The sequence below is a fragment of the Sebastes umbrosus genome, chromosome 15 (genome assembly GCF_015220745.1).
Source record: "Sebastes umbrosus isolate fSebUmb1 chromosome 15, fSebUmb1.pri, whole genome shotgun sequence".
Taxonomy (NCBI): domain Eukaryota; kingdom Metazoa; phylum Chordata; class Actinopteri; order Perciformes; family Sebastidae; genus Sebastes; species Sebastes umbrosus.
In genome coordinates, this window is record NC_051283.1 from 14,826,735 (window position 1) to 14,854,704 (window position 27,970).

A 27,970-nucleotide genomic window follows, 5' to 3' on the forward strand; every position below is an offset into this window, starting at 1 on the left:
GTTAAAAACTAAAACTGGAATGAATTTATTCATTTTTAACCAGAAAATATAGTTTTAGTTTCGTTTTTTCGTAAAGGATTTACTTTTTATTTAGTTTCAGTTTACTAAAAGCATTTTTCACTGCTTATTCTCGTTTGAGTTTACTATATTAACCCTGCCGAGAACAGCAGTCTTCCTGGTTTGTGCCATAAAGCAATCTACATTATTTAATCCAGTTCATTTCTTGCAATATCAGATCATGGCCCACAATATAAAGCCAGTCAGTCATCTTTAAAAAAATTATTCTAAAAAAAAAAAAAAAAAAAGGACAAACGCCACAATTTAATTATTTTTTTTATTCAGAGGCATTTGACAAGTGGAGCTGTGTGTGAAGGGGAGGTGAAGGGGCACAAGCATGGTTGCAGAGAGGGGGAGAAGGGAATATCATGCTGAAGTTAGATCACTTTTCCAAAAAACTCAGAGACCCAGTCCCTCATATCTGTCTCATACCAAGATGTTCCACGTTACACAGCCAAGAAATGCTAACAGAAGAAAATAGCTACCAAATCAGCGAGTGAGTGTAGCATCGGTGAAAAGACAAAAGGGAAAAAAAGACAGGACTTGTATCTATTTTGAAGTCTTACAAATCAGAAACAAAAAAAGGCAGGCCCTTTTTTTTAAAAAACTGTATTTTTCTCGTTTTTAACTATTGAATGCAAAATCAAACACGTGATTTGACCTTTTTTCACAAAAAACCCAAGCAAAAGTTCAAATACATGTAAGCCACACCACCAAAAATAGAAAGCAGAAAGAAATAACCATCGGTTTGAGAATTTCAATTAAGCCAAAAAGAGAGTACATATAAACACTGGCAAAAGAAAATATTTTTTGATCACTTTCGATTATTCTCTCAATTCTAAAGAGTACATGATTTTTAGTTTTCATTCATATCGGGGGAAGCACGGGGAGGCGTAAAGGAGGGGCGGGGGGGGCTAAATCCTAACAAATAGAAGAATGCCTCTACTTCAAATACGTGTCTAAAGAGGTAGATCAAAACAAACTGCGGAGGAGAGGGAAAGGGGTGGAGAGGGTGGTTTGGCAGGAAGGAAGCGGGGAATCGGGGGGGTGTCGGGGAGATTTTTAAGTATCACTTGTGCCCCTCAGTGAAGCGCGGTTGTTAGGATGGCGCGCCCATGTAGAAAGAAGTGTTCGGGGGGGATTGAGGTATCAATGCGCGCTGGCGCTCAGTGGGGGCAGGGTGGGGTGCCTCGTGCCACAACAACCCCCCACCCCCTCAGCTGAGGTAGACGGCGTTCTACTGTGGAAGCATGGATACACTCGAGCACTTTTACCACAATCAACATATTTACATTCGGCATGAAGAGACAAATGAAATAAAAATTGTATATTTAAGTTTTGGATTCCTTTCCTCTTTTGTTGCCCCCCAAAAGTCGGGGGTTCATTCAGTATCTTGTGTGCCTTTTCTGGCTCGTTTTCCCTGTTTGAACAACAAATTGAAACATCAAGTTGTGGGTTACAGAGAATGTCTCTAAATCATTTTTCCTATAGCGCAAAAAAAAAAAAAAAAAAAAAAGATGCGTCTATCAGTGTGACTCCCCCTACCCTCACCATGCAGTGAACGACGTTACCATTGACTTGATGGCCTGGCTACAAGGGCCACTCCGAACTGACAAAGCTTGCTCTATGAAAATAAACCTAGTCGGGCTTTGGACCTTGCTAAGACGCCATCGTCAAGAAGGTGGCTGGGAACAGAACAGACAAAAAAAACAGACGCTCTGCTGACTGTAGGGCAGCTAGAGAGAGGACCAGTACAGTCCACACTGCGCTGCCCTGACCACAGCCCTCCTAGGAAGGCAAAAAGGATTCTTTTGACAAATTAAAGTACCAATAACAATGTCAATCCCAAAACTAAATGGCATTGCTGCAATTATGTACGGTTGGCATTATTTGCATGTCTTAGTTGGTTTGTACGTTTTTTTTTCAGAAGATGGTGGACCCTCAGGGGAAAAACTGAGGCGATTTTCTCTCGATACTCCTGTCAGCCGCCAGCTGAGGGGGCGCCAACTCTTGCTCAGGGGCTGCTATGTACAAATAGACTTTATGTACAGGGTCATCTTAAGTCACACATACACATGAACAGTGCCGCCTAAAGCACCAGAGTTGAAGGCAAGGTCAGTTGGCAGCTGACCAAATTTTAAATTTTCTTAAAAAAATAAAAATGTTCAAAGACTATCAGCTTTATAAAGTATACAAAATACCACAAAAGCAAAATAAAAAAGAAAGGAACATTTTTTTTTCATATATATATAATCATTTTTCTTTTCTCTTCTGAGGTACTAGATCCTGAGGTAGTTAAGTAAAATGCATATTAAATTGGTTTTCCTGGGCAGCAGCAGTTCGGCACCGTTTCCCTAAGTGTCAGTCGTGGCGCTGCCCTCACCTCTAAATATATATTCATCTATGTATATAGGTCTATCTATAAAATGCATCCAAATTTATAAAATGCCACTATCATTACAAGGGCAGGACGCCCAAATATAATCCACCCTTTCAGGGGTCCTGTCCTGAAACAAGAATCTTTCCCCTAAACATGGCCCACCCAATCTGAGCCAACCCTCCCCCAAAATAAACCTCTCTGTTGGTCCAACCAGGACCTTGATAGCAATGCCTTTTCCTTTCCACAGAAAACTCATGAGAAAGCTTCATCAACCAATTAAACACTAAAATAAAAGAAAAAAAAAAGAAAAAAAAAAAAAGACTAAATCTGAAGTCAACCAAAACATCTTGTCAGTTTTGAAGTACCACATCAAGGAGGTGATAGGAGGGGGATCCTTATTTCTTCTTTGTGTTTCTAGTGTAAAAAGAGGACAAAAAAAAAAATTCAACACACCCGTGGGGGAGGGGGGAAGGGGGAGAGGAGAGCGGTCGAGGGGTGCGTACATGTGAGGGCAGGTGACGTTTGTTGGGAGCCCTCAGAAGTACATTCTCACAGAGATGCAGAGAGGTGAGGTGGGTGGAGATCTCTTATTAGCCACACTAGAAAGTTCATCAAGTAAGACAAGGAGGGGTGGATGTTTGGTTGGGTTCTGACAACCTTTGACCCCCCTGAGATGAGCGTTACGACCCCTTGTCTTCCTTCTTCTCCCCCCTGGACACTGCTGCATCTGTCCATCTGTCGAGTCTTCTGGCAGATCCAGTCACCGTTCCTCCAGGTCTGCTGGAGCTTTACTTCCTGCGGGGCTGTGGAGGTTGGGCTCCAGATGTGGGCTTGGGCTGCTGCTGCCTCCTCACCTGGGTCAGGATCTCCTGGATCTTTCTCTGGGCCAGCTAGAAGGACATGAGAACATGTTAAGATCTCAAATCACAGCACAAAGTAAACAAATTAAGGGCGCTCTCACAAGCCAATATTTAGTCCATTTTAATCAAACTCAGGGCGGTTCATTTGGGAAGTTGTGAACGGAGTAATCGTACTCTGGTGTGGACCAAAATAACCGGTATGAGACCGCTTGCGAGAGGTGGTCTCAGACCGTTTCCAAGCGAACCAAAACTCAGGCTGCCTTTGCGACCAATTGTTGAGATGGACACAGGTAACCAACAAGTTAAAGCTTCAGTAGGCAGAACGTTTTTTTTGGCATCATTGAGCGGAAATTCAATAATAACCTTTCAGCATATTGTAATTCAAGTGTTCGGAGAGAAAACTAGACTTCTGCTCCTCCTCATGGCTCTGTTTTCAGGCTTTAAAAAAATCTAGGCGGTGATTGGTATTTCCTCAACTCTTATCAACATGTCTGCTGGGTCAAACTTTCTCATTTTACAGCTAAACAGTACACTACAAGATGTTTCTGAAAACATTTGAGGTGAGAAATAGGCATTACTGTAACAGAATATTGATTCATATTTGATCAGCACTGCCTAGTTTGACAGTTTGATCGGAGTTTGCGAGTGATTGACAGCTGCGCAGAGACAGCAGATTCCAGCTCGGCTCTGATTGGTTGTTCTCCTCCGGTCTGTGAAATCTTGCAGATGCCATTAGGAGCACCGGAGGACACAGAGACGCATGATTTTTTTTTTTCAGATTACCTGTCTCACGCACTACAGTCAGGATTTAGTGTTTTATAAAAATTACTTTTTTTAAAATCATATTTTCTCCAATTCTACCCACTGCTTCTTTAACATGAGTGGGAGAGGACTGACCTGGACTTCTGCAGCTCGACAGCTGGGCCAAAGAGAACTAGCAGAATATGCTAAATGAAGTCAACAAATATAGTGACGTTTATAAAGTCAGTCGAGATAAACTTGTGGAGAAGGGATTTGTGCGCACAGTAGATCAGTCATCGAGTTAAAGTGGAAAAACTTTGACAGCAATATTTAAAAGTCTGCGATTCCCTGCATACAAGTGGCATCTCTCAAGACAAAAAAGATAAATTTGCTCCTATGTACACGCCCCTCAGCTAATTATTTTTGATTTGGTCCGCTTTAATTTGTGCACTGTGAAACCAGACTAAATAGAAAACAAACCAAAAGTATCACTGTGGTTCGGACTAGGCAAACGGACGATGGCTGGTGAAAGCGCCCAAAGCGTCCTTAAAAAGGATCTTATCATGATATCCTCAAGTGATGTCTTAGGGTCAGTCCATGCTCTGCTCAGCATGTACAGGATATCAACTGACTCTCTGTTTGCCCCAAAGCAGCTTACTGCAAGGACCTTTATTCAAATACAGAGCTGAAGAGAGACAACTTAAGTGTCTCTGGGGCTTCTGCCTTCTTGAGGCACTATACATCCTCTATTCCTTTAGAAAAACTCACCTGGCATGCAAAGAAGTGTCCGCTGATCTTAACTACAACCTGGTCATTCTCATCAGGCGTCTGGTCCCTGGGCACCACCACCTCCGCACAGGACAGGTTCTGCAGGTCGTTTACCTGCAGCCACAATAAAAGAGATCACAGAGTTAGATACAAACACCACTATTTGAAAGCTTCATTTTTCATTTGTTGGAACAAACTAGTGCCAAGTTTAAGCTTTGCAAAATTCTTCTGGCTTGGGTTTGTTCAGATAGTGTAGCGATTAATGAATTGGTGCCATTTTTGTTTACCGTTTTTCCACCTTTCCCGATGACTCGTCCAGCAGCAAAGGAAGGGACCTTAATGTGAGCCTCCAGCTTCACCTCTTCTTTCGGTCCAAAGAAATTCTCTTCCTTCAGCTTGCTGAAGATGCGACATTGAGCCTGCAGCCGGAAGAGAACAGATTACTCATGGTGCACTTAGGAGATGGGACACTTTTTTTTTTCAGAATAAAAAAGAAAAACATACGGGCTGTAAAGAGCCAATAACATACTAATAAAAGCTCTAAATGAAACAAGAAAATTCTGAGTGCAAAATAAGTCCAACAGCTGCTGCAATAAAAAATAACTATGTGGCTCGATTCTTTTATTTCTACTGTTTCATGTGTTTATATGGCTGTGAAGAGGTACAACACCTTAAACTGAGCCTCTGGCGGTCCAGCGATGATGACCATCCTCGTTGTTCCGGTACCCAGATCTTCTACAGGGGCGATCTGAAAGGAGGGCACACAGCCAGCATTTAATAATAATAATAATAATAAAAACAGCAACCTTCACTTCCAATTCCCATCAGTCAAGGGACAAGAGGTAGACAGCCGGTATAGACACGTTATCATTGAGATTCCGAACTTCACTTCCTGTCCGTCACTCACCTTAATTGAGGCTCCGGCAAAATGTGACAGCTGTTTGATGTGTTGACCCTGTTTTCCGATGATGGCTCCCACCGCTAGCGCAGGGATGAACAGGTGAACCGTCTCCGACTCTGGGTGTCCCTGCTGGGTATAAACACGTTAGTGACCAGGAAATCACGCAGACTGTAACTGCAGACCACTTGTTTCAGCCACCAATGCACAAATTCAAACAGTGGATCAAGCAAAAGCTGTTCAATTCTTTAAGTTATGTTGGAGCTCATCATACCCTTAGGTCATTACATCCATTTCTTACCTGTGGGTTCTTTCTTATTTCTGTAGGGGAGCACACTGTATGTTCCCAACGCCACAGAGTTTAGTCCGTTTTACTGCTCAGAATGAAACTGAGAACCCGTATATAGACCGTTTCAACAGAATTGCATTGCTAGGCAACAGCTTGGGTCCATGTTTACATCCTGTCAGCTTATGTCATTCACACAGACCGGGGCTTCGTCTGAAATCACTTTCTATGCACTATATAAGCAAATGTGTGTAAAATCGTTCAACATACTTTTGTGTGACTAAACAGTAGTGTGTATATTTTCAGATGCCTCCTTGCCTGCTGGAGACGTGTAACCATGGTAACCCTTTGCCAGCCACATGTGTCCAAAACAATGATTGGTGAGAATCAAAGTCTGAATTAATTTCAAATATATATTACGCCTCGCAAAGTGAAATCTTATGTTTACACTTAACCCTCCTATTATCTTTGGTGTCAATTTGACCCCATTCAATGTTTAACGTCTCTAAATAAATGATTGACATCATTTTTTTTCCTTCATATTTAATGACATTTCCTAATTTAATGGGGACAACTGGGTAAACATAAAATTAAAATGATGATATGTTTTCAATGTCCTGTACACATGCTGTACGCATCAGTGTTCTTTGGGGTCAATTTGACCCCAGGTTGTTTTAGCTGTATAAAACATATCAGAAATATCAACATTTTACACACATTTGTTTTGGATGATATTGAGGTCACTATAACATGCAACTTTATAATCTTCAAAAAGCTTTAGGGCCCTAACCCAACATAACCATAACTGTAGTAGTGCGAGAACCACTGATAGTTCACACGACATGGGGGAGGGGAAACATCATTCTCGCGAGAACTTTGATATTTCCCCACGCTTTGGGGGCGGCAAAATATGGTTCCCGTGAAGATATTGATTTTATTTAAAGGGCTATTTAGGTAGTCAACAAACAAACATAAAGTACCTGACACATAAACTTGGGTAACAATTTTAATTATAATTAATTTCTGGAGGTTTAAATTGCTGGGGTCAAATTGACCCCAAGGATAAAAGATGTTAGTAAATTTGAAGGTAACAGGAGGGTTAAATTGAAGTGTTATTGTCATTACAGAGCTGTCCGTCAACATCTGTTACGAACGTTGTCGTCACTACTGTATTGTGGGATATTTATGCAGACAGTAAGACTTCACCAGAATTAGTATGCATTTCGCATACTTTTGGTTTCATACATACATACATACTAAAAAAATCTCAGTCGTTTAGCGTACTAAATAGCATTTAGTATGGAGTTTCGGACAAGATTTCACAGACCGGAGGAAAGCAACCAATCAGAGCCGAGCTGGAGCTTGCAGTGTCACCTTGCAAGGTGGTCTGGAGTCAGTACATGTGTACGCGGGTACAGTTCGCATCAGGTGTGAAAGCCAACCGTACCGAAACACGGAAGTGGATTAATATTTAACGCGATTAACGTTAGCAGTCAGCGTGTAGTTTTGAAAGGGCAGGCTTTTTTCAACACCGACGGTCTCCTCTGATCATCTGTCTATGCTCACAGCATGCACGGCCATGGGGGATAAGGCAGGAAGGCAGGTGAGAGGTTCCTTAAAATATAAACAATAGTAGGCGATGGGGTTGGACGATTTTTATTTAACTACTTGAATGGTCTGCCTCCGAAGAACGAGAGCTGCTCAGCGGGCAGAGAGACAGAGACAGTAGGGGGGAACAACGTGTAGACTCGGCATATTTTCACATCAAACTCAGTGAAATAAGGGTTTATTTAGACCAAACCAGATGTGCTGATTGTTGGAAAGACTAACGACAGTTTAATTTTGATTGAAGTGTTTTACGATGCTCTGCCACTAGAACAGCTGATCTCAACATAAACAAATACACGTGGATGGTGACGCAAATGTACTCGGGTACAGATCAACTTTACTAATGTGAAAGCTGAGCGGCGGGGGAGTGGAGAAGGGAGGGGGCAATCGTACTCGGGGCATGGTACGAATCAATCATACCTAATATGAAAACCTAACCCCAAGTATGCCACATGCATGACTTTAGTAATACTAAATAATCAGGTTGGAAGTGATATCTGGATATGAAGTTCATGTTTCATTAGCATTTACAGACATCTTGTTGCAAACTGCTGCAGCACATCACTTTATGTTTTAGAGCGTGTGATTGACTTGAGCTCTGGAGGGGGAGGTGGTTTGCATCGTCCATGAGGGACAACAAGTAGCACTGTTGATTTTGGATCGAGCCCAATATTACAGTCAATATGTCAGCTGAGGGTACACTAACAGCTTGCTTTGGCAGCCTCTAAATCTGGAGAAGGGCTTTTAGTGCTGAGGATGTGCCGTTTGAAAAACGTTCACCTTCCTAAAAAAAAAAAAAAAAAAATGCAAATGCAGCATATTTGGCAGAAATACCACGTAAAACATCTGGCCTTCCCAAAAAAAAAAAGGTCAAAGATCAAAGGGCAGCTGGAGAGGAACTTTGATACAGCAAACCCTGCCCCTTTAATCCCGCAGCGAGCAGCCACAAGCCGTGCAAAGCCCTTTGGGACGGGTGACTTACAGCAAGGGGCTGGCTGCTCGCCGACAGCATAGAAGCCCAAAATGGCCCCTCACCCCCATAAGGACTGCACTAAAGGAAAAAAAGAAACATGAAGCCGGGTTGCTACAGACTAAATGTCCGGTAGTTTTCACTACCCTGACCCGAGTGGTGCAGAATGTTGAGTTAAAAATGAAAAAACACAGCCAGTCCTCGGTTTGTAACGGGAGTGTGTGGGGCAAACCACTGCACTGTTATGTGACGAGGAGATGGTCACTTACTCCAAATGACGAGCATCCACCGTGGGCTCCAGGAGGTGGCATACTAGACATGGAGGGACCCATGCCTGGCGCTCCACTGGGGAACAAACCCAGAGCGTTCAGATTCAAGCCTGGAATCAGGTTGGACTGGAGCTGGGGACAAATGAGAACATTTCCGTTAACACAACACACATTGCAGGTTGTATGCTTGCTCATCACCACTAATCTCTTATATATTTGGATACCTCTTTAACACACAAGTGAGCACTACAGATCCAAGTTAGATTTTTTACTTCCCATCTATAAAGCAAGGAATCTCTGTCTGTCTGTCCCTCGTGTGTTATTTTGCATATCTCTAGAACCGCTCATCCGATCAACTTCTCACTTGGCGGGTGTGTTGCTCAGGACCCAAGGACATGCAGTGTCGAATGTGGTGCAATTTGACCAGATGGTGGCGCTATAACAATGAATTTTACATTTTGGCCTGTAACTTTCAAACCGCAAGTCTTAGAAACAATTTCTTTCCTGGGTTTTGGGGGTCCAGAGGTTTACATCTATATAAGCGCTGCCCATTTGCATCAGGACTGATTTTCCATCATTTTGAATTTTTGTCTAAATGTGATTTGTTTTGCTACTCCTACAAATTTTTAGCAATCTTCAGCAAATTTGGTACAGAACATCTCTGGACCAAGCTGGTAAACGTTAGTGTTTTGGATTGTTGATGTTCCATACAGTTTGCTGTAGCTGGCCCTCCAAGGTAGCTAAAATGCTGTGGGCAGGGCTTGCATTACAAAAAAGTCATGTCTCATGAACTTTTTGTGCTATTGCAACCACATTTGGTGGACATGTGTAGACATGTCTGGGTGACCATGACAAATTTAATGCCATTTGGCCAATAGGTGGCGCTGTAGCATCATAATCTAGCTATAAAGGAAAGAATCTGTCTGTGTATGTATGTGTGACTATCTTCGCAGATCTCGAGAACCGTTTAACCAATCAGCTTCACACTTGTTGGGTACAAGCAGCCATACCGCGGTTCTCAAAAATGCTGCAAGCAGAACTTCTGAGGGTCAAGCAATTGGCTCGATCCGGACAAACACTGCACTAGTTAGATCGATCAAGCAATCTCAGAGGTAAATCAGCTGGATTTGAGCGGGTATGTTTGTAAACCAAGTATCAGCCTCTCCTTCCAGGTTCTTGATGCATTTTTAATACATTTTTTTTTGAAAATTTTACATTTATTATGTCCATTTTGTACATAGCATGCACACTGTAATAAGCTTTATTCTCCCCAAGTGTAATACTCCCTTTTCCCGTGATCAAAGCGTCACTGTAAGCTCAATTCCAACAGAGGAATTTTAGTCTCCAATCAGAATTTTTTAGAAAATGTTAAATCTTTCCTTCAGATTAAGGCATTCAGAGAAACCAGGTTAACACAATATAATCTTACAGTTTCTATTTTTAGGACAATGATTGAGGATATGAAAGTGCTGCTGTGGCAGCTATGTTTCCAGATCACTGTTGTGCATGTAAAAACACTATTTTCTTATTTCCTCCCTAAAAAAGATTTTTTACTTATCAGATTTCCTGTTTTTAAGTAAACTTAGTGAGATATTATCAACTGGAGCCAAGGTTATAATAGTTTTTAATTTTTAATTAGTTTTTATTTATTTATTTATTCAATTTTAGTTTAGTTTAGTTTTCAGAGTGTGTTTGCTAGTTTTAGTTTCAGTTTTTCAGAAAGGTTCAGTTTTTATATCTTTTAGTTTCACAGTAGTTTTAGTTTTTGTTAGGGCCAGGTATAATGTCTCAGAACTATGTAGCTACATATACATTCACAATGCATGGAGAACTGTGTAGGAATGGCCATAATGTTTAATTTTCACGCTACTTTAGTGTCCGATGTGAAGCAATTGAATCAGAGCGCCGTCTCCTGGAAGGTCAAGTCTGTTCAGTTTCTGGGGTTCAGCGTCACCAAAGTTGACTGAAATTCATGCTCTGTCCTTTTTTTCAGTTGGGATATATTATAGCTAAAAACTAAATCTGAAATGAATATGTACATTTTTTATTTTTATTAGTTTTAACCAGGCAATATATTTCAGTTTAGTTTTTCTTAAAGGCCAAAGTTTTCGTTTAGTTTCAGTTTACTAAAAATATTTTTCACTGCTAATTTTGGTTTTAGTTTACTCTAATAACCCTGGATGGAGGAGACGGTCTACTTCACTTTTGAAGCAATTAGTCAACGGAAATTATCCATTATAAAATAATTAATTCACACTTCAACCATTTGAAAGAATGATCATTTTCCTTGTTGTATAAAAAAAAAAGCTTACGTTCATAGCAGCCATGTCGCTCTCATACGATTCCCTGACCTTCTTCATCACCTCCTCCTCGGCTCGTGTGCATGCCTCGACGGTGCCTTTCACTGTGATGGTCCGCTCTGGGTTGTACACGGTCAAGTCTTGGAGACTGGACAGAACGATGGAGGGGGAGAGACATGAGAACAATTGTGTCAAAGTATAGATTCTGACAGCATGGCATGCATTGTTAATGTAGTATATGCTTTGTTAAGTGGCACTTTTATGAATGGACTGCAGAGACAAATAGTCAATAAACAGAGCTATCAATGCGTCAAACAGTCTTACGCTGAGATTGTGATCTTGGTCCCCGTATCCTGCTCGATTTTCTTCAGGTTGCGTCCTTCCTTCCCTATTAACCTTCCTACAAAGTTGTTGTGTGCAAGTATCTTCAGTGGGATCTCCTCAGTGCTGCACAAGACAGATGGGATGTTTAGTTAAACGCTCCTACAGATGTCTACTTTATCTGCATGTTGTGAACCGTCGGTATCTCACATTATGTTTCTTTAAAAAAAAAAAAGCTAATTTTCTTGGCTAATAAGGTATCTATCCATTCACATCTGCCAATTATGATCTTGCATACAGTATAATTTCACAACATGCAGATCTTATCAGCCATACTCGTGTTGACTGGATTGTAACACATGGAAAAATTACTTTAAAGACACAGCTTTCTAATTTTAATTAAGACGATTACGTCACTGGAAAGGGTGGGCCAAGAGTGTGTTAAACAAAAATCACAGCTTCTGGTCCCTCAGAAGTTTATAGGTGACACATAAATATCGGAAGAACCAAGTTGAACTAAGGCAGATATTCTGCGTACTCACAACTTTGTGTCGAGGGCTTCCTTCAGCATGATCTCCATGATGGTTGTACAAGCGTTCGAACAGCCTTCAGGGGTGGAGTGAATCGTGATGGGCTTCTCTGCTGCACCTGCATTCTCTTTCCTATGTATGTCAATCCTGCAGGAAAAGGCAAGGTCAAATTTATTCGTACAGCACCCTTCAACAAAAAGGCAAGTCAAAGTGCTTTATATAAGACAAACAGGCAAGATAGAAAAGAAACACAAGGCAATATATAAAAAAAAAAATATATATATATATATATATATATATAAATAAAGACCCCCAAATTGGATTTAAAAGGATTAAAACAAATTAAATAGAAGATTAAAATAAACTAAAATAGAATAAAACAGATTAAATAGAATAAAAATGATAGAAGATATGAATAAATAGTCTAATAATCTAATAAAATGCAGTGGCAAACAGAAACTTCTTAAGCCTGATTTAAAAAGAAGAAGAGTTTGAGCAGACTTCAGGTAATGTGGAGGTTTGTTTCAGATACCATTCAGTGCTTTATAAACCAACAGTAGACTTTTAAAATCAATTCTTTGACACACAGGAAGCCAGTGCAAAGATCTGAGGACTGCTGTTAACCCTTCGCCTGGTCTAAATGAGGACTCTAGCAGCTACGTTCTGAATCAGCCGCCTGATCGACATTTTGGAGAAACCTGTAAAGATGCCGTTTCAGTAGTCAAGCCTACTGAAGATAAACCCATGGACACGTTTAGGTCAGAGTGCGCCAAGATTGCTGCTAACAGTGAGCACTGACTTTTTAAATTGCTCTTCTTTGGGTCTAAAGAATTATTTCTGTTTTACCTTTGGATGTGCCAAAATTTTCTCCAGGTAAACAATTATTGCACTTACTCTTACACTGTTTTTTATGACACAGTCACCTGTTGAATCTGTCTGTATTATTATGGTAAACTATTTTATCAGTTTCCCAGCCCGGTCGCACAAAAAGGCATATGAATGACATGATAATACGCAAGGCATTTAGTGTGCAATAAAATGTCTTTCTTGATTTTCTAATGCCATTTGTACGCCATATGGTTTGTACTGACTGCAATGTAAACACATCCGCGTAAATATGCTACGCTCAGAACTAGTGAGGTAGAATAAAAAGTGAGAAAGACTACTTATGACGAGCGTTTTTTTATGTTACATTTTTTCCGTACGTATATAACTTAGTTAACATACTTATTTTATGCCCAACCATGATATTTTTCCTAAACGTAACAAAGTGATTTTGTTGCCTAAAACTAATTGTAGACACTACTGTAGTTGTGTGGTGTACAAATGACACGTGAAAAAAGGCATGCAAATAAGGAGCGGAAAAGGGTCCTCATCCGCGCGGCATGTAGTAATGTTGTGCTATTTATATACTTTCCCATGAGATCAGGTTGCATTTTCCATAATCTGCGCTGTAGGAGCCTGTAGAAGTTGAACAGAAGAGGCTCGAGAATGGAGCCTTGGGGAACTCCACGTAAATTTTTGTACGCTCAGATGTGGAATTACTGATCGACACAAAATAGTCCCCGTCTGTGAAATTGCATTCAAACCAATTCAGCACTGTGCCAGTAAGTCCTACCCAGTTTTCCAGTCTGTTTAATATTACGTTGGGGTTGACCATGTTGAATGCATTAATGAGATCTAATAATACTAAGACTTAAACTTCTCTACTGTAGTGATACAGGAGGATATCATTCAAGACGTTAACAAGAGCAGTCTCCGTGGTGTGCTGTGGTCAAAATTATACCTAAAAAACATCAGAATAATTGTTCAGGGCCAAGAGGGTGTTAAGCTGTTGTCTTTTTAATGATTTTACTGAAAAATGGGAGGTTTAATATAGGTCTCTAATTGTTCATTAGTGAGTTGTCTACGTTGGTCTTTTTTAAGAGTGGCTTAATAACTGCAGTTTTCAGGGCCTGTGGGAAATAGCCTGAGTAGAGAGGTATTGACTATTTGCAGAAGATCTGATGCCATGCAGTTAAAAACATTTGAGGCAGGGCAGCAGCAGGAGGATTTCAAATATTACACAATGTCCTTTACGGTTATATGGTTGACAGGATCAAATTGTGTCATAGTGGACACAAGGATCATACAGAACCTATACCTGATATTGAGGAACTGACAGCTTGTATTATTTTCTGAATTTTTGAGGCAAATTCATTACATTACCTCCTGTGTCAGAGGCTTCTGACACAGGAGGGTTTATCAGCCTGACAACAGTAGCAAATACAATAAAGGCATGTGCATTATTATTGTTTTTGGCAATTGTGTCAGAAAAGGACTGCCTTGCATTTTGCAGTTCTACATCATAAATGCAAAGCCTCTTTATAGATGTCATTATGAACACCTGGGTTCAGCTGTTAGACAATTTTGACCAACGTGACATTTTCTCCATAGTGTTTTTCTTCCCAGAGACTACCGTTACTTTAGTGGGAGGAAAGCAAAGCTTTAAACTTTAATGCTGGAAGTCAACAGTACAGAAATGGGACAGGACACAGCTCATTGGCTCAGTATAATTCCTGACCTCTGGGTACGTACTTTGAGTGGGTCTGTTTGGTGATGTTGCGGATAGTGGCGCCCTCCTTGCCGATAATGGCCCCTACAAACTGTGTGGGAACCAGCATGCGCAGCGGGATGTCTGACTGCATTTTGGGCCGAGCGCCCAGACCTGGGGAGCCGGAGCGAGGGGTTCCGCGGCTGTTGAAGCCTCTCCTGCCCCCCGCCGAAGGACCCTCTGGTGCAGCCGTCTCATCTGGGATAAACGACACTTTCAAGGCGTAGTTCTCCATCATAGTCGCATTCAGCTTCTCCATCGCCCTGGGGAGCAGAAAGAGAGGTCAGTCTCGAAAAAACTCTCGCTAGCGCCAGGTTTGATTTTTTTCCCCCTATCTCCTTACAAATGGGAGAATCCAAAGAGTGGGGGCTTTAAAACAAAATCAAGAGGCTTTGGTTCAAATTGAAACGGTTCATGGCTCAAATTATGGTGACAAGGAGGTTAAGAGCTCCTTACAAGCCCAACATACTGAGGGTCAGTGGCAAAACATCACTTCTTGTGAGCTACAAGGAATCCACTCTCAAGATCACACTTCATACACGCCTGCCTTGTCAGCCTCGAGGATTTAGGTTTGTAGTGAAACAATCAATTATGCCTGAGAACTCTACAACCACTCGTGCAGAGAGCAACATTGCAGTATGATTCATGTACACCAGGGGGCACCAGATGGCTAATTTAACCCCCCCCTCCCTCTCCAACACACACACACACTCCCCCCTCCTCCTCTTCATCATTGCATGTCAAATTAAACTAGGCTGGTTTTTGGAAGGAGGAAATCAGGTGCACTGCAAGAACACTAGAGAGAGGAAGTTGATGTTATTTCCAGCAGAGGATGCTGGGTAAAGTGAAAAAAACTTGAGCAGATCCATGTCAAAGACATTAAGACAGATGAGCTGGAGGTTAATGATGTGAATACACTGCATGCATGTGCGTGTTGTGTGTGTGTGTGCGTGTACTCACAGCCTGGCCTGGTCCTTGGCTCCATATCGAACATTGACTACTGCAGTCTCTGTGTCAGTGTTTACTGTGGGAGAACACGCAGCACAGTCAATCACAGTCACAATTTACCAACACGGCCTACTTTAAAAAAAAAAAAATACATTATTGCAATAGTTTAACCATGTTAAATAAATCGAATTAAACAAGATGATACAGTTGTAAGATTAAAACATGGTGCACAAATTCTGAATGCAGCATAAAAAGCAGTATTGAGGCAAAGTGGTGGATTTTATATTTAAAGCAAATTGCGACATAAAGCTTAAAACAAAAGTCTGTATTTACCTTGTTCACAGCTCTCTACTGCACCATACTGAGCAAGCATGCCATCCAAAACCTGGGAGAAAGAAAGAGAACGAAAAGCCACGATTAAGAGACTTCGAAGGCTTTTGACCAGAACCTGTTCGTGAGCAGAAGCTCATCTGTGGGAACCAGCCCAGCTCGCTGCCAGGACACAGTCCATTAATTCTGAGCCCCAGAGTTCAATGTTGAGTTACGTGGATAAATTTGCTGCCGTCTTGTAAAAGCCTGTCTACCTCAAATTATGGCTCTCCCCTCCGGGCAGTTGCATGGTGCTCCAGGTGCTGAGCGGGTTTTATAACTTTTTAAAAAATATATTTATTTGAAAAGTACCCATGTATTCATTGTAAGACAACCATTTTTTAAAAAGTTAGATTCACAAGCAGACTACTATTCACATCCCAATATACATGGATTTTTTTTTTTTTTTAATCTGGTTGACCATTTCTCACACAAAAAAAAAGGAGATTTAACTGTTATCCTATCCCAACCTATTTAACATACAGGGACCCCAAGAGTAAACTACTGCCATCATAGCAACATTTTAATGTTTTGAGAAGTAATAAGTTATTAGTTATGTAATTGTCATCTGAAAAAACAGATTATTATTTTAGGAAAGTTACTTGATTTATATGTTGTGTAAAACAAAAATGGACATAGCACATGTGGAAATCTGTGTGTGTCTCATCCACAATGACTGATAGAGGGGCCCCTACCCGTCTGATAGTGTGATACTTTAAATTAGCACCCATGGCGTACATTTAATCTATTCTATTTTAACTTCATAGGCTGCAATTGGGTGCGTTACATTGGTCTTTTTAAAAAGCACTAATTAAAAAAAACAGAAAACAATGATTAAAGGAACTAATTGACAGTCATTGAAAATTGGAATAATAGAATAAAGCACCTTTGAGATATGACAAAAAAATATACCTTTGGGGTCTGTTGGGACCCAAATTCAATTTATTTTTATAGCGCCAATTCATAACAGATGTATAGAGCAGGTCTTAAACCGTACACCATAGTTTAGAGACCCAACAAGATCCACCAAGTGCGCTGTGGCCAGGAAAAACTCCCCGTTTAGCCCCAGTTGGTAGGATGAGGGTTAAATACTGGCAAAATTATTAAATACATTAAAACAATTCCCAACATCTTGGATTCATACATCTAAAAAAAAGGCATAAAATGCTTTCAAAAGAAAGCCACAACACGCTGGCCACCAGCCCAAATCTGGAGACCACAGGATTTCAATTCATAGATGTGATCAAATGTGGGCGAGAGAGGGAGCGAGGCTTCTAAGCTAAGCTAAGACATCCGACCATGCTCAATCCAACCCAAGGCCACACCCCCAAGAGCTCAACCCCACTTTCTAGCCAACTGGACGGCGTCCCTACCCCCCTACTCCACCAACCCACCAACCACGCAGCCTCCCGCCTCCCTGCCATCTCCCCTCCCTATCACTGGCTGCTCCTGCTGCTGATATGAGTTCCCTGAAGCCAAGAGTTGCCGGCTGCCGGCTGGATGCTCTGCGTGTCCGTCTGCCGAGCCCGGCCAATGGGAATCCAGGCCATTCAGGAAAGGGTGGGGTGCATTCCAGCAGGAAGCAGTGGCTGGGGGAGGGGTGCGAGTTCATGCTACACATTCTGTGAATCGGAGCACATGGAGGGGAAGGGGAAGCAGTCCAGGCCCACCCACTCACTACAGCTTGCGAACACGCCACTACTCACTCTCTGTAGGGCTCCACACACCATGACCCATTGTCTTATCTACCTGATAAGATGCATACAAGGCCTTTGCATCATAAGAGCCCATTCTACTCGGCTCCTCCATTCTTCTAACCCCTCCCCCACCGTGGGGGGAGAAACCACCATGTCACCTTTAGAGAAAGCAAACAGCTTGCTCGCTACATGCTAGGAACATGGGTGGATCTGGAGCTGAGGGACAGGCGAAAGGCAAAGCGAAGTCCACCATTACGAAAACACTGAGCCTGTCCGTAGCCATTTGATCACACCGAGTGAATCAGGCTGAAATCTGAAGCCATGTATTAACCACACAACGTAGAATAATACTGAACAATTCAAAAAAGAATTCTCATCAGGCTTCCATAGTCTTTATGGAGCAGAAAATTAACACTACAGGCACACGCTATCACAGCTAAACCCTCTGCAGAGGGGAAAAAAAGTCACATAAAGCTGTTTTACTGGCACATGGAGGTTCACAATGAGATCTTGAGTTTGACACAAATGATTTCTGAAATAAAAAAGCTACAGTGAAATGTCAGACAACTTTAAAAATGTTTAAATTAAAATCCAGATAAATTCACATTTCCCAGCAGATTATTAAAAGTGTAGCTGACACCGAGTACCAAAGAGTTTAAATTAAAGCTCATGCAGAGAAAGAAAGACATGCAATGCACACACACACACACACAACCACACGACTGTTGCTCAACAATGTTTTTCATCAGGCAGTGGCCTTGAAATCTGACCATGTTACAGCTCATAATTTCTTTTGATAGTATTCATTTTTACGTGACATCTTTTTGCCCGTTAACCCTTTATGGACTACAAAATAAAATGGATTGCATTTGAGATTTAACACTGACCTTGAGCTCATCTGAGTGGTATTCAAGTAACTGAGGCTGGTTTTGCATGATCAATTCAAACATGGTTTTGTGATGAATTTGTCACAGAAAATGTGTTGGTGTATTTTGTCTGAAATACCTACGGTCACTTCCAGGCTTAATCCATGATTAAGGTGAATTATTTGCACAGTTAAAAAGTTGCTGTCGGAATAGTTATGTGTACAACTATCATTTTAGAGAGTATTCACAGCAAGTTATGAATCTTTATTTTGCATGTTTAATGTGGGACCTCTGTCTAAGCTGTTTGTACGTGAATGTGCTAGCAGACACAACAAAATTGGCATAATAAAAACAATTATTCTGCCGTATCTCATTAAAATTTTACAAGTACTTTTGCAGAGTTTATACTGTGTAGGGCTGCAACAACAATTATTTTCATTGTCGATTATTTTCTCAATTGATCTATTAGTTGTTTGGTCTATAAAATGTCAGAAAATAGTGAAAAATGTCGATCAGTGTTTCCCAAAGCCCAAAATGACGTACTTAAGTGTCTTGTTTTGTCGTCAACTCAAAGATATTCAGTTTACTAGCATAGAGGAGTAAAGAACCAGAAAATATTCATGATTAAGAAGCTGGAGTCAGAGAATTATGACTTTTTTCTTTACAAAAACACTGCTCAAACCGATTAATCAAAATAGCTGGCGATTAATGTAATAATTGTTGCAGCTCTACAGTGTTGTATTTTAGTTAACAGTGTCAGAAGTATACAGTAATTTCAGGTGATGGATTCTTTAATTTTGTTAGCTTAATCATAAAAATCTTGGGACACCATAAACTATGTCCTTAAATTAGGATGCAGTTGAATCTCTTGCAGACTCAAAACTTTATTATAAGCTTAAGACTATATTTAATGTTTCTTTCATGGCATCACAATGTACAGGTGCTGATTTTATTTTTTCCACCCTCTACATGTTAAGGAAACACCGACACATGTGCATCTTAAATAAATTCAAAATCACTTCATTTCCAGACTCATTCTGCCAATCAAACACACAACAAACCATAACACCATAAAGTACTGAATAACTAAATTGATTTTCTAAAAAAAACTAAATAGAGATATTCTTTAAACCATATAAGGATTAGCACACTTGGGTTGGCAAGTCAAACCTCCCGTCACATGAATGTTTCACAACCCCTCAGACAATACACTTGGTGTATTTTTATTTCATTACCACAATTGGGGTTTTTTTTGCAAGAAAACACATGGTGTGAAAAGGCATTCACTCTCAAACTAGCACATGAGATCAGCGTTGAAAGACACCATGACAGAACAATCAAGTCACGTTTGCCATTTTAAGCACATCAGATCCTGTGTAGCCCAATTCAAATCCACAACAGCAAGCTTTTTCAAAATGCTTTAAGAATTAAACCAGCCTAGTAGGCAGCCAACACGTGTAGCAATTGTAATGCTTAAGTTACCTTGTGTACATAACCCAGTCAAAGCACCTGGAGATATTACACTTTTTAAAATATTTGTTTAGTAAACCGTGACCATCTATCCCAGCTTCCCCAAGCTCCTGTATAGCTAAATTGTAAATATTCAACCTTAAAATCTTTATTACCAAATTACCAGTGGTATTTGCAATAATTTCTGCTCTACCAATCACAATTCAACCTACTGGTCGGTGCGTTACACTGGCCTGAGCTTCAAGCGAAATCATGAAGCGCATGCTCAATTGAAACCCAAAGGGAGCCAAAGGTGACTCCAGAGGCCACTAAATGAGAGCCCAGTTGGGCTACCCGATGGTGCCCCGCCCTGGAAGCAGTTAGCAGCCTGTTAGCACTCACCTCCCACTGCATGTGAGGCGGGATGTTCCTGATCTGCAGCTTACAGCTCCTGGAGAGAGAACAAGGGAGGAAGAGGGTGGGGGATGGATGAAAAGGAGGAGGGAGAGAAAAGAAGGTAGATGGGAAGAGAGACAGTTAGCAGCTGACAATACCAAGAGCACAATGACACAAAAAGGTATTTTAATTAGAACACATTCCCTCCGCCATCTAGCGAGAGAGACCAGGGTGGAGAAGCTGCAGATATGACTTCTGCTTTAATACCAGCCCCAACCCAGCAGGTGCACTGAAGACACCCTGGGTAAAACGTGGGAGGAAGTGATGGGCAAGAGGGGTGATTTGGAATAACCGCTGGGTGGCCTCAATTGAGTTGCGAGTGCTCAAAATTAAAAAATTACACTAAAACGCACCACGCCCTTTGTCCCATATCACCGATTGTGTCACACAAGAGCGTGAAGAGCGAGATAGAGGAGAGAAGCAGGAGTGTGAAGCGGCAGAAAGGAGTAGCATCAAGAGGAGAGCAGAGGGGGCAAAGAAAGGATCGGAAAAGGTGAAGATGCCATCTGAATATACACACAGTTTGAGTCAAGCATGTGCCCTGTAGCATTGCATAATGAGGATTCAACCACTGCGAGATCTCAAGTCCACTCTTTACAGCTAAAATAGACTCTTATCATCCAGGAGCATCCAGCTGTTGTATCAAAAATGGGGGCAAGGGAGGGAGTGGTGGTGCTGCAGGTGCCAAAGGGAAACCAAAGGGAATCTCCGCTGGCCGCGTCACACTAAATAGGAAGACTCAAAAAAAATTGCGTGCTTGCTCAGAGTGTGTGCATACAGCAGAAGCAAGTGCAGTTACAATGGTGCTGCTGTGCTCCGTCGCCAGAAACAACGAGGACAGAAATCCACTATTCATCCTTTTAGCTGCACTTTATGTACATGCAGCGTGAGTATACTGTGTAGGGAGGTGATGCAGACAATGAAACTTGTGGATCAATGAGTCACAGAGTTTCGCAAGTGTCCGCGTGCGTGTGGACGTTGTATAAAAAATGTGAGAAAAGTGCAGGCCACTCCAAAGTCCAGTGCGCCTGTTGATACGCACAGATCTAAAGGAACAAAATGTACACATGGCTGGGAGCTGAAGCATGAACACACACACACACACACACACACACACACACAATGTGGAATCACAAACCCTGACCCCCGACCCATTTCCACGCCGGCTTTACGCTCTCTCTGCACATACCTGATACATATGCAGCTAATTTAAGTTAGATTGTGTGTAGACATCATTTCCTGTAGAAACTTTAAGGTAAAGAGTTCCACACATGGGCTTCTTTTCCTCAAGCTTCACTGAGCTGTAAAAAACTAAATGCAGCTCATCTACTTGTATAAACTGCTCCGCTGCTAGTTGTTTTCTAATCTGCTGTGTAGAAGATAACACCTTTCAACATGCAGCATTTATAAAACTCACTCTTTACATCATTACCTCAAATTTAACAAACAAAAAAGGGATTTTTTTTGTATTACACACAAGCATATCTTAGCAGTAAAACGTACTGCACATGTGCAACAAGGGCCGCAGTAGTTTGAATTCCTCAGCTTCGCCACTACGAGCGTGATCAAGCCAACAGCACTTGTACAACATATTTAATTTGAAACATTAGGAAACTCCTTAAATTCTAAATGGACAAATTGTAAAGAAAATTCCCAAATAACTTCCAAGAGGAATTCCAGCCCTTTCCGGCCCACTGTGCCATTCCTGGCTGATCCGGCCCCCCCTCTCCCCACACATTTCTGTATGCTCTGCATTGCGGTGGGAACGCCATGCGAAATGTGCAAATGCACCGAGCACTTCCAGTCGGATTAACCTATAGCTCCGCACACACAGAAGAAGTCAGTCAGGGTGTGGGGTGGGGGGTGGTATACATTCCCTAGTCCGAGCCTTTGATTTGGGGAGGGGGGAGGTGTGTGTGTGTGTGAGTGGGGTGTGGTGTTTGGGGGTGGTTGTGGGGAGTGGGGGGTGGGGGGGGAACTAGCCCTGTTTCAGGCAAGGGTAACAAGGGCCCTCTCTGCCCTGTGGGGGTGGGGCCCTGTTGCCATGGACACGGACAAGTCCACTGACAGGAACATGTAGAGCAGGGTTAAAAGTGGGAGGGGGAGGGAAGGAGGGGAGGGCCAGGAGTGACTGGGGTTGGCTCGTCATGTGATGGCCAGGAGGAGGCCGGGCTCCTTATTTACTTAAAAAAAAAAATATCCTACTTGTTCGCCCGCTTCCTTCACCGCCTAGTATACATCAAGTGGGTGTGCATACACGTTTGCAAGCATGAACATGCATCCATAAAAAAACAAAAACCACAGAGCATCCTGAGGCTGCGCCACACCTGTAATTCACCTCTATTTCATAATCATCCACCCTCACTGAAGCATCATCAGGACCAGTGTGGTACTCTGAGCTCAACGCCCATCCAGAGCCATCGACTGCTCAGTATGCAGAGGTTCTGAATGACTGAGCTCCACGCAGCCTGGTTTCCGCTGCCCTCTGACAGGCCTTATATGCACACTGTGCACCCAATAAGCTAACTTCAACATTTGCGTTTGGATTCTCCTCGTAGGAATTCCAATGAGTTGAATATCAACAGTTAGAAATGAGTCAACTTCTGCAAACACCATTACATGTTTCTGTCTACCTCCCAGCCACACAGAATACATTTTATATACGTTTAGGAAAAAAAACACACTATCATTCTGCTTTGAGCCTAGCAGGAGGGAGAGTTAAGGAATCTTCGCAGTCTGGGTAAAACAAGGGGCCACATTCATAATTCTCTGGCACCCCAAGTCTCCGTCCCAAATCCCCGTTTTTTTTTTTTGCAGGTGGGGCCCCACAGTGACCCCATGACCCAGAATTCTTGTAATAAGAGCCAGGAGCCATTTCTACAAACAGCACTGATAGGATCTGCACTATTGTCTCAATTTATGGAGCTTTTTTTAAATGCTTGGTTTAAAAAAAATAATAAAAAAAACTATAAAAAAGAAAGGCAAAAGAGCTGAAACTTTACACCACTCACTAAGAACAATTGCTACATTATGTAGGTTATAAAAGAAATCATTAGGTTGTTCACCTATGAACAAATTTACGTCAGTTTCCTCTCGCTCTCAAACACACACACACACACACACACACACACACACACTTGGGGCCACCCCTCCTACTACCATGCCATTTTCTTTCCTTCTGTAGTTGTGAGTATGGGCAAGCTACAATTATTTTGTTTAATTTACCCAACAAGAGGAGCAGAATCTGACCCAGGAAGTAATAGTCAGAGTGTGCACAATAATCACACTGCTGCAACTCAGTTTGGCTTACAATTAAAGATTAAATAAAACACTGAGTGAAATAATTATAAAAAAAACAACAACAGCTCAATTAGTACCTATTTGAAAAATAAATGTGGCCCAGTTGCACTAACAAGCAATACACTTTTGTAAAAAGCTGGGTCAAAATTTAAAATATAATTGCCATTTTAAAACAGGAAAACAAAGCTGTTTTAAGTGAAATATAAATACACCTGTAAGATTCTGATTAGTGCTTGGTTTCTTATTGTACAATTCACATGCTTTCTCAGGAGTAAAATAAATAAATAAATAAAAGCTCAAGATGTTGTCAAGAACGAGTGGGTGTCCTCTTTAAATGCCAGATTTTTTAACAAATAAAAAAAGCCAAGCACAAAACGTTTTCAGGAGTCAGGCGGTGAAATGTAAATGTCCATAAGATGGCTGAAAGGTTTAATAAATAATGCAATGTATCTGTGGATGAGATGTTTTTTTCTAATAAACTTAATTGTGTTGTTAATTCACATATATTTTCCTGGAGTCACTATTGAGCGCAGCAGATGTTTTGCTAATGCACTGGAGATAATTTTTCGTGGGCTTTTGGCCACATCCATGACAAATTCAGAGGAATGTACATCAAGATGTTTTGATTACATGATGCATTTTTGTTTTTTACGAATGTGAACCACCACACTGCATAGCACGTCATCCTACTCATTTCTAGCTTTAGGAGCCCCCAAAAACTGTAGCCACCTCAGCTTGATCTCTGTCTGCTGTAGCACTTCCCCTCGCTGACGGGTTCAAAGGTTAAGCCGTGGTGATTGGCCGAGCCCCCAGTTGATATTCACAGGCTGGAATGCAAAGAGGGGCCCCAGTGTACTAGTGTGTGTGTGTGTGTGTCGCCTATATTGGTAGAATACTGTTCCCATTGACTACTGCTATGTTCCATGTTGTAAAGGGAGGGCACGTTTTTTACTTTTCTGAAGTGTGGCTGAAACTCGACTCTGTTGCCACCACAGCAGGCTGCACTAAAAAGACACAGCAACGTCACCAGTTTTTCAAGATCAGGGAAAAATTTGGGAGAAAGGTCTCAAATATTTGATGCAAGAAAAAAAAAAAAAAAAAAAAAAAAAATCACCCCATGTGGCTCACCTGGTTTATTTATCAATACACAATTTAGACCAACAAGCAGCCAGGGGAGGAAGCTTGTGTGACGTTCAGGTGGAAAATACATTTCACGTAAAAAGGTGTAAAAAAAAAATCCCTCCTTGATGCTTTTTTCACCTCCACGCACTTTCAGTATCAATTTAAGCCACGTAGGCCTATAAACGTCTAAAATCCTCTTGTTTCCAATGTGACTCTGCGTAAAAACACCATTCAATCAAACTTTATGCATGCATATTACGTATAATGCCTCTTAGAGAAATCATTACACCAATTTACCAAGCCAGAGCCATTTTAATTTAATTCAACAGAAGGATTAATTATGAGCGAATTGCGTCACCACCACCAAAAAAATAAATTACGCACATCAGTGCCAAAAAAGCCACAGTATTTTACGTCCTCGGGCACAGTTTTACGCACAGAAAATATATTTACAGTAAAATCACAGGAACATGACTGGTTAAGTGTTTCTTACGGGGGTCTAACTGTAAAAAAAGTGAGCCTTTCTTGTGACTTGGGCCCCAAACCTCCCATTTCCACACGCAGTTTGGGAATCCATCTCATGCAACAGCAGCACAATGTGCAGAGAGAGAGGAGGGCGGAAGCGCAGGGCAGGCAGGGAGAATGACGGGCAGATCCTTCTCAAATGGACGACTCCACAAGGCCTGTATGCCTTCAATACAGCCTAGGCTGCACACATTCACAACCAGCACACTCAGGGGGTGGTGGTTTTTTTTTTTTTTTTACCAAATCGGTTGGTAGCTCAAATAATACCAAGTACTGTACGTACACAAAGAAATACAAGCATGTATGGCTAATAATGCACGACGGTTTTTAGGAGTAGCACCCCACAGTCATGGCGAAAGGAGGAGTAGGCTACACCACCACCATCCACTTCCACCATACGCCCCTTTCATTTGACCCCCACAGCATTTAGAGGGAAACTAGGTGAAAATACTGAATTAATGTGCCACAGCAACACATTTCCAACCAAATATCACTTGCGGAAAAAAAATTAAAAAAAGGCCTTTTGAAGAAAATGGTTAGGAATTAAAAAAAAAAAAAAAAAAAAAATGAGTTTCCACGAGTTGAACCAAGAAGCTTTATGTTTAAAAAACAAAAGTGGACCTACCTTTGACGTTTAGGCACCGAGTGCTCCACTTCGAGAAGTTTCCCATGAAGTTCAACTTTACCTATTAAAAAAACAAAAACAAATGATAGTGTCATTTATCATTTTGACCTCATTAACAGACCTCCTGTTAGGAAATGTGACGTGTTTACTAGTCATAATACGTAGTGGACTTAAAAAACCTAAACAGGCATATTGTAGACTAGCTAAACATCTTGGATATATTTCAGCATGTTAGCAACACATATTACTGAAAGTGAGCGAGCTACACACACGAGCTAGTAGCATATTACGTAAAAATTACACGAGTTTAGCTACATTGTTACGTGTTATAAAGCAGGCCCTTTAATTTTAAACCACAAACCCCTAAGGAAGTGAATAATATACAAAAAAAAAAGCAAAATGGTCGTGTGGGCTCAGTTAGTTGGCCTACATTTGACCAACACAATTAAACCACCTGGTGTGTCAGCATGGGCGAAAAAAATGGCTTCACAATGTGTAGAGGAGGGAGTTGTATGTGTTGGCCACTACTACTAACTAAGAGAAGGCCCGTTATTAGTTTGGAAAGTGTTATTTCACATTGGTAAAAAAAAAAGCAGCAACACACTGCTCCACTATGGGGCTTGTGTGTGTGATAATAAAGCCTTACAATAGGGTTCACTTCACGGCGTCCACTGCTCTCGCTGAACGACACACACACACGCGCACAACACAGCAGAGCAAAAAGCCTTGGTTATTTCTCATCATGATTGTGTTTACTCGACCATTTTATCAAGCTACACTCAGGGAAATTACAAGAGCACAATTGCACTCAAACCCAGTGTCAAAAGGCCAAGTAAAGGTTGTGTGAGAGAGAGAGAAAGATACACCTCCCCACACCACCACCACCACCACCACCACCCTACATACAACAGAGCTTAACGGCACAAAATCTTCACCAGTTCGTGCGTCTTTTTCCTCCACAAAATAACACTTTTTTTTCCTCTCACCTGAAAGAGCATCGATGGCCTTCATTGCAGCTTTCTCGTCGAGGCAATCCACAAACGCATAGCCAGCTTTGAGAAGAAACGGACCACTGTGCGGAATCTTATGCTGCTCAAAGAGAAGTTCGAGTTCCTCCTCGGTCACCTCGGCGCTCACGTTGCCAATGTATAGCTTATTCATGTTCTTGCGCCGAAAAAAAGGGACAATCTTTAACGCTGTGAGAGGGAGAGATAGTTGGTGTTTTTTTTGCGCTCGTGTTTTGGAGTCGCCTAAATCGCCTTTTACTACTATACGGAGTGGCTGTGTGGCGTGCTTCTCGGTCGTTCAAAGCCACAGATAGATTTAAACTGGCAGCCTCACGGTGCGTTTCTGCTCTCCCTATCGCCCCTCTGGTCTCTATCGCGCAATAAATAAAAATGCTCAATTATTAATCTCCAAAAAAACGATGGCGGGCTGGGTTGAAAAAAGGAGGAGAAAACTACTTTGTGTGTCTTCCTCCAAACCCCCTTTTGGCAAAGAGACAGAGAATGTCACACACACGGTAAAGGCTGGCGCCCGCCTCTAAGTCTAGAGCCTAGAATAAGAAGAAGAAGAAGAAGAAGAAGAAGAAGGGGGTTGAAAAAAAAAAAAATCCTCTGCTATTCCGGCTTTTTTTTTTTGAATGAGCCACGTGTTCAAACTACAAATCAGCCCACACGTGAGGAATCCCAATTGCTCAATTAAGTGTTTGGGATTGGGGAAAATTGCACGGGAAAATCTGGGGTGGGGACAGCTAGAGAGGAGGGGAGTGGAGAAGAAGAGAGAGAGAGAGAAAAAAGGAGGGGAAGAAGAGTGGATTGGTGTTTGGGGAAAAAAAAACCTGGTGTGCGTAAAGGGATTCCGTGAGAACCCAGTGTATCTTTACTAGAATCACATTCGTGTGTGCCTTTCTCTCTGCAAAAAGCCTCGATGCTCATTGGTCGAACTGATGGAATAGTAAAGCAGCAGTGCGCTCGTGAAACGCACGCCCATAGCAGGAACGACGCTGATATTGCGCGCGGCTGTGCTATAA

At 41.6% G+C, this 27,970-nt stretch overlaps 1 protein-coding gene across 3 annotated transcripts; it reads right to left on the bottom strand.

Moving 5' to 3' along the window:
• Positions 1-320: 320 nt before the first annotated feature.
• On the bottom strand, positions 321-27,970 carry igf2bp3 (insulin-like growth factor 2 mRNA binding protein 3). 3 transcript variants are annotated; one of them, XM_037795213.1, is made up of 16 exons: positions 26,925-27,970; positions 25,939-25,999; positions 20,313-20,361; positions 15,863-15,914; positions 15,542-15,605; positions 14,566-14,844; positions 12,001-12,135; positions 11,462-11,584; positions 11,150-11,285; positions 8,838-8,969; positions 8,581-8,649; positions 5,714-5,833; positions 5,477-5,554; positions 5,094-5,225; positions 4,807-4,920; positions 321-3,327 (listed from the first exon to the last, which is right to left on the bottom strand). In XM_037795213.1, exons 1-16 carry the CDS (start codon positions 27,097-27,099, stop codon positions 3,226-3,228), a joined length of 1,821 nt encoding a protein of 606 aa, XP_037651141.1. In that variant the 5' UTR covers positions 27,100-27,970; the 3' UTR covers positions 321-3,225. The 3 variants fall into 3 exon arrangements, with proteins under 3 accessions (XP_037651141.1, XP_037651142.1, XP_037651144.1); XM_037795214.1 differs by lacking the exon at positions 8,581-8,649 and having other exon boundaries at positions 5,714-5,836; positions 26,925-27,963; XM_037795216.1 differs by lacking the exon at positions 8,581-8,649 and having other exon boundaries at positions 26,925-27,959.

Bases quoted from the DNA above. Each gene is read 5' to 3' on its own strand.
- igf2bp3 (XM_037795213.1), bottom strand. From the start codon at position 27,099: ATGAATAAGCTATACATTGGCAACGTGAGCGCCGAGGTGACCGAGGAG. The intron at 15,606-15,862 runs GTAAATACAGAC...GTTCTCCCACAG, and splicing joins AGTAGAGAGCTGTGAACAAG to TAAACACTGACACAGAGACT. The intron at 14,845-15,541 runs GTGAGTACACGC...TCTGCTCCCCAG, and splicing joins GCCAAGGACCAGGCCAGGCT to GGCGATGGAGAAGCTGAATG.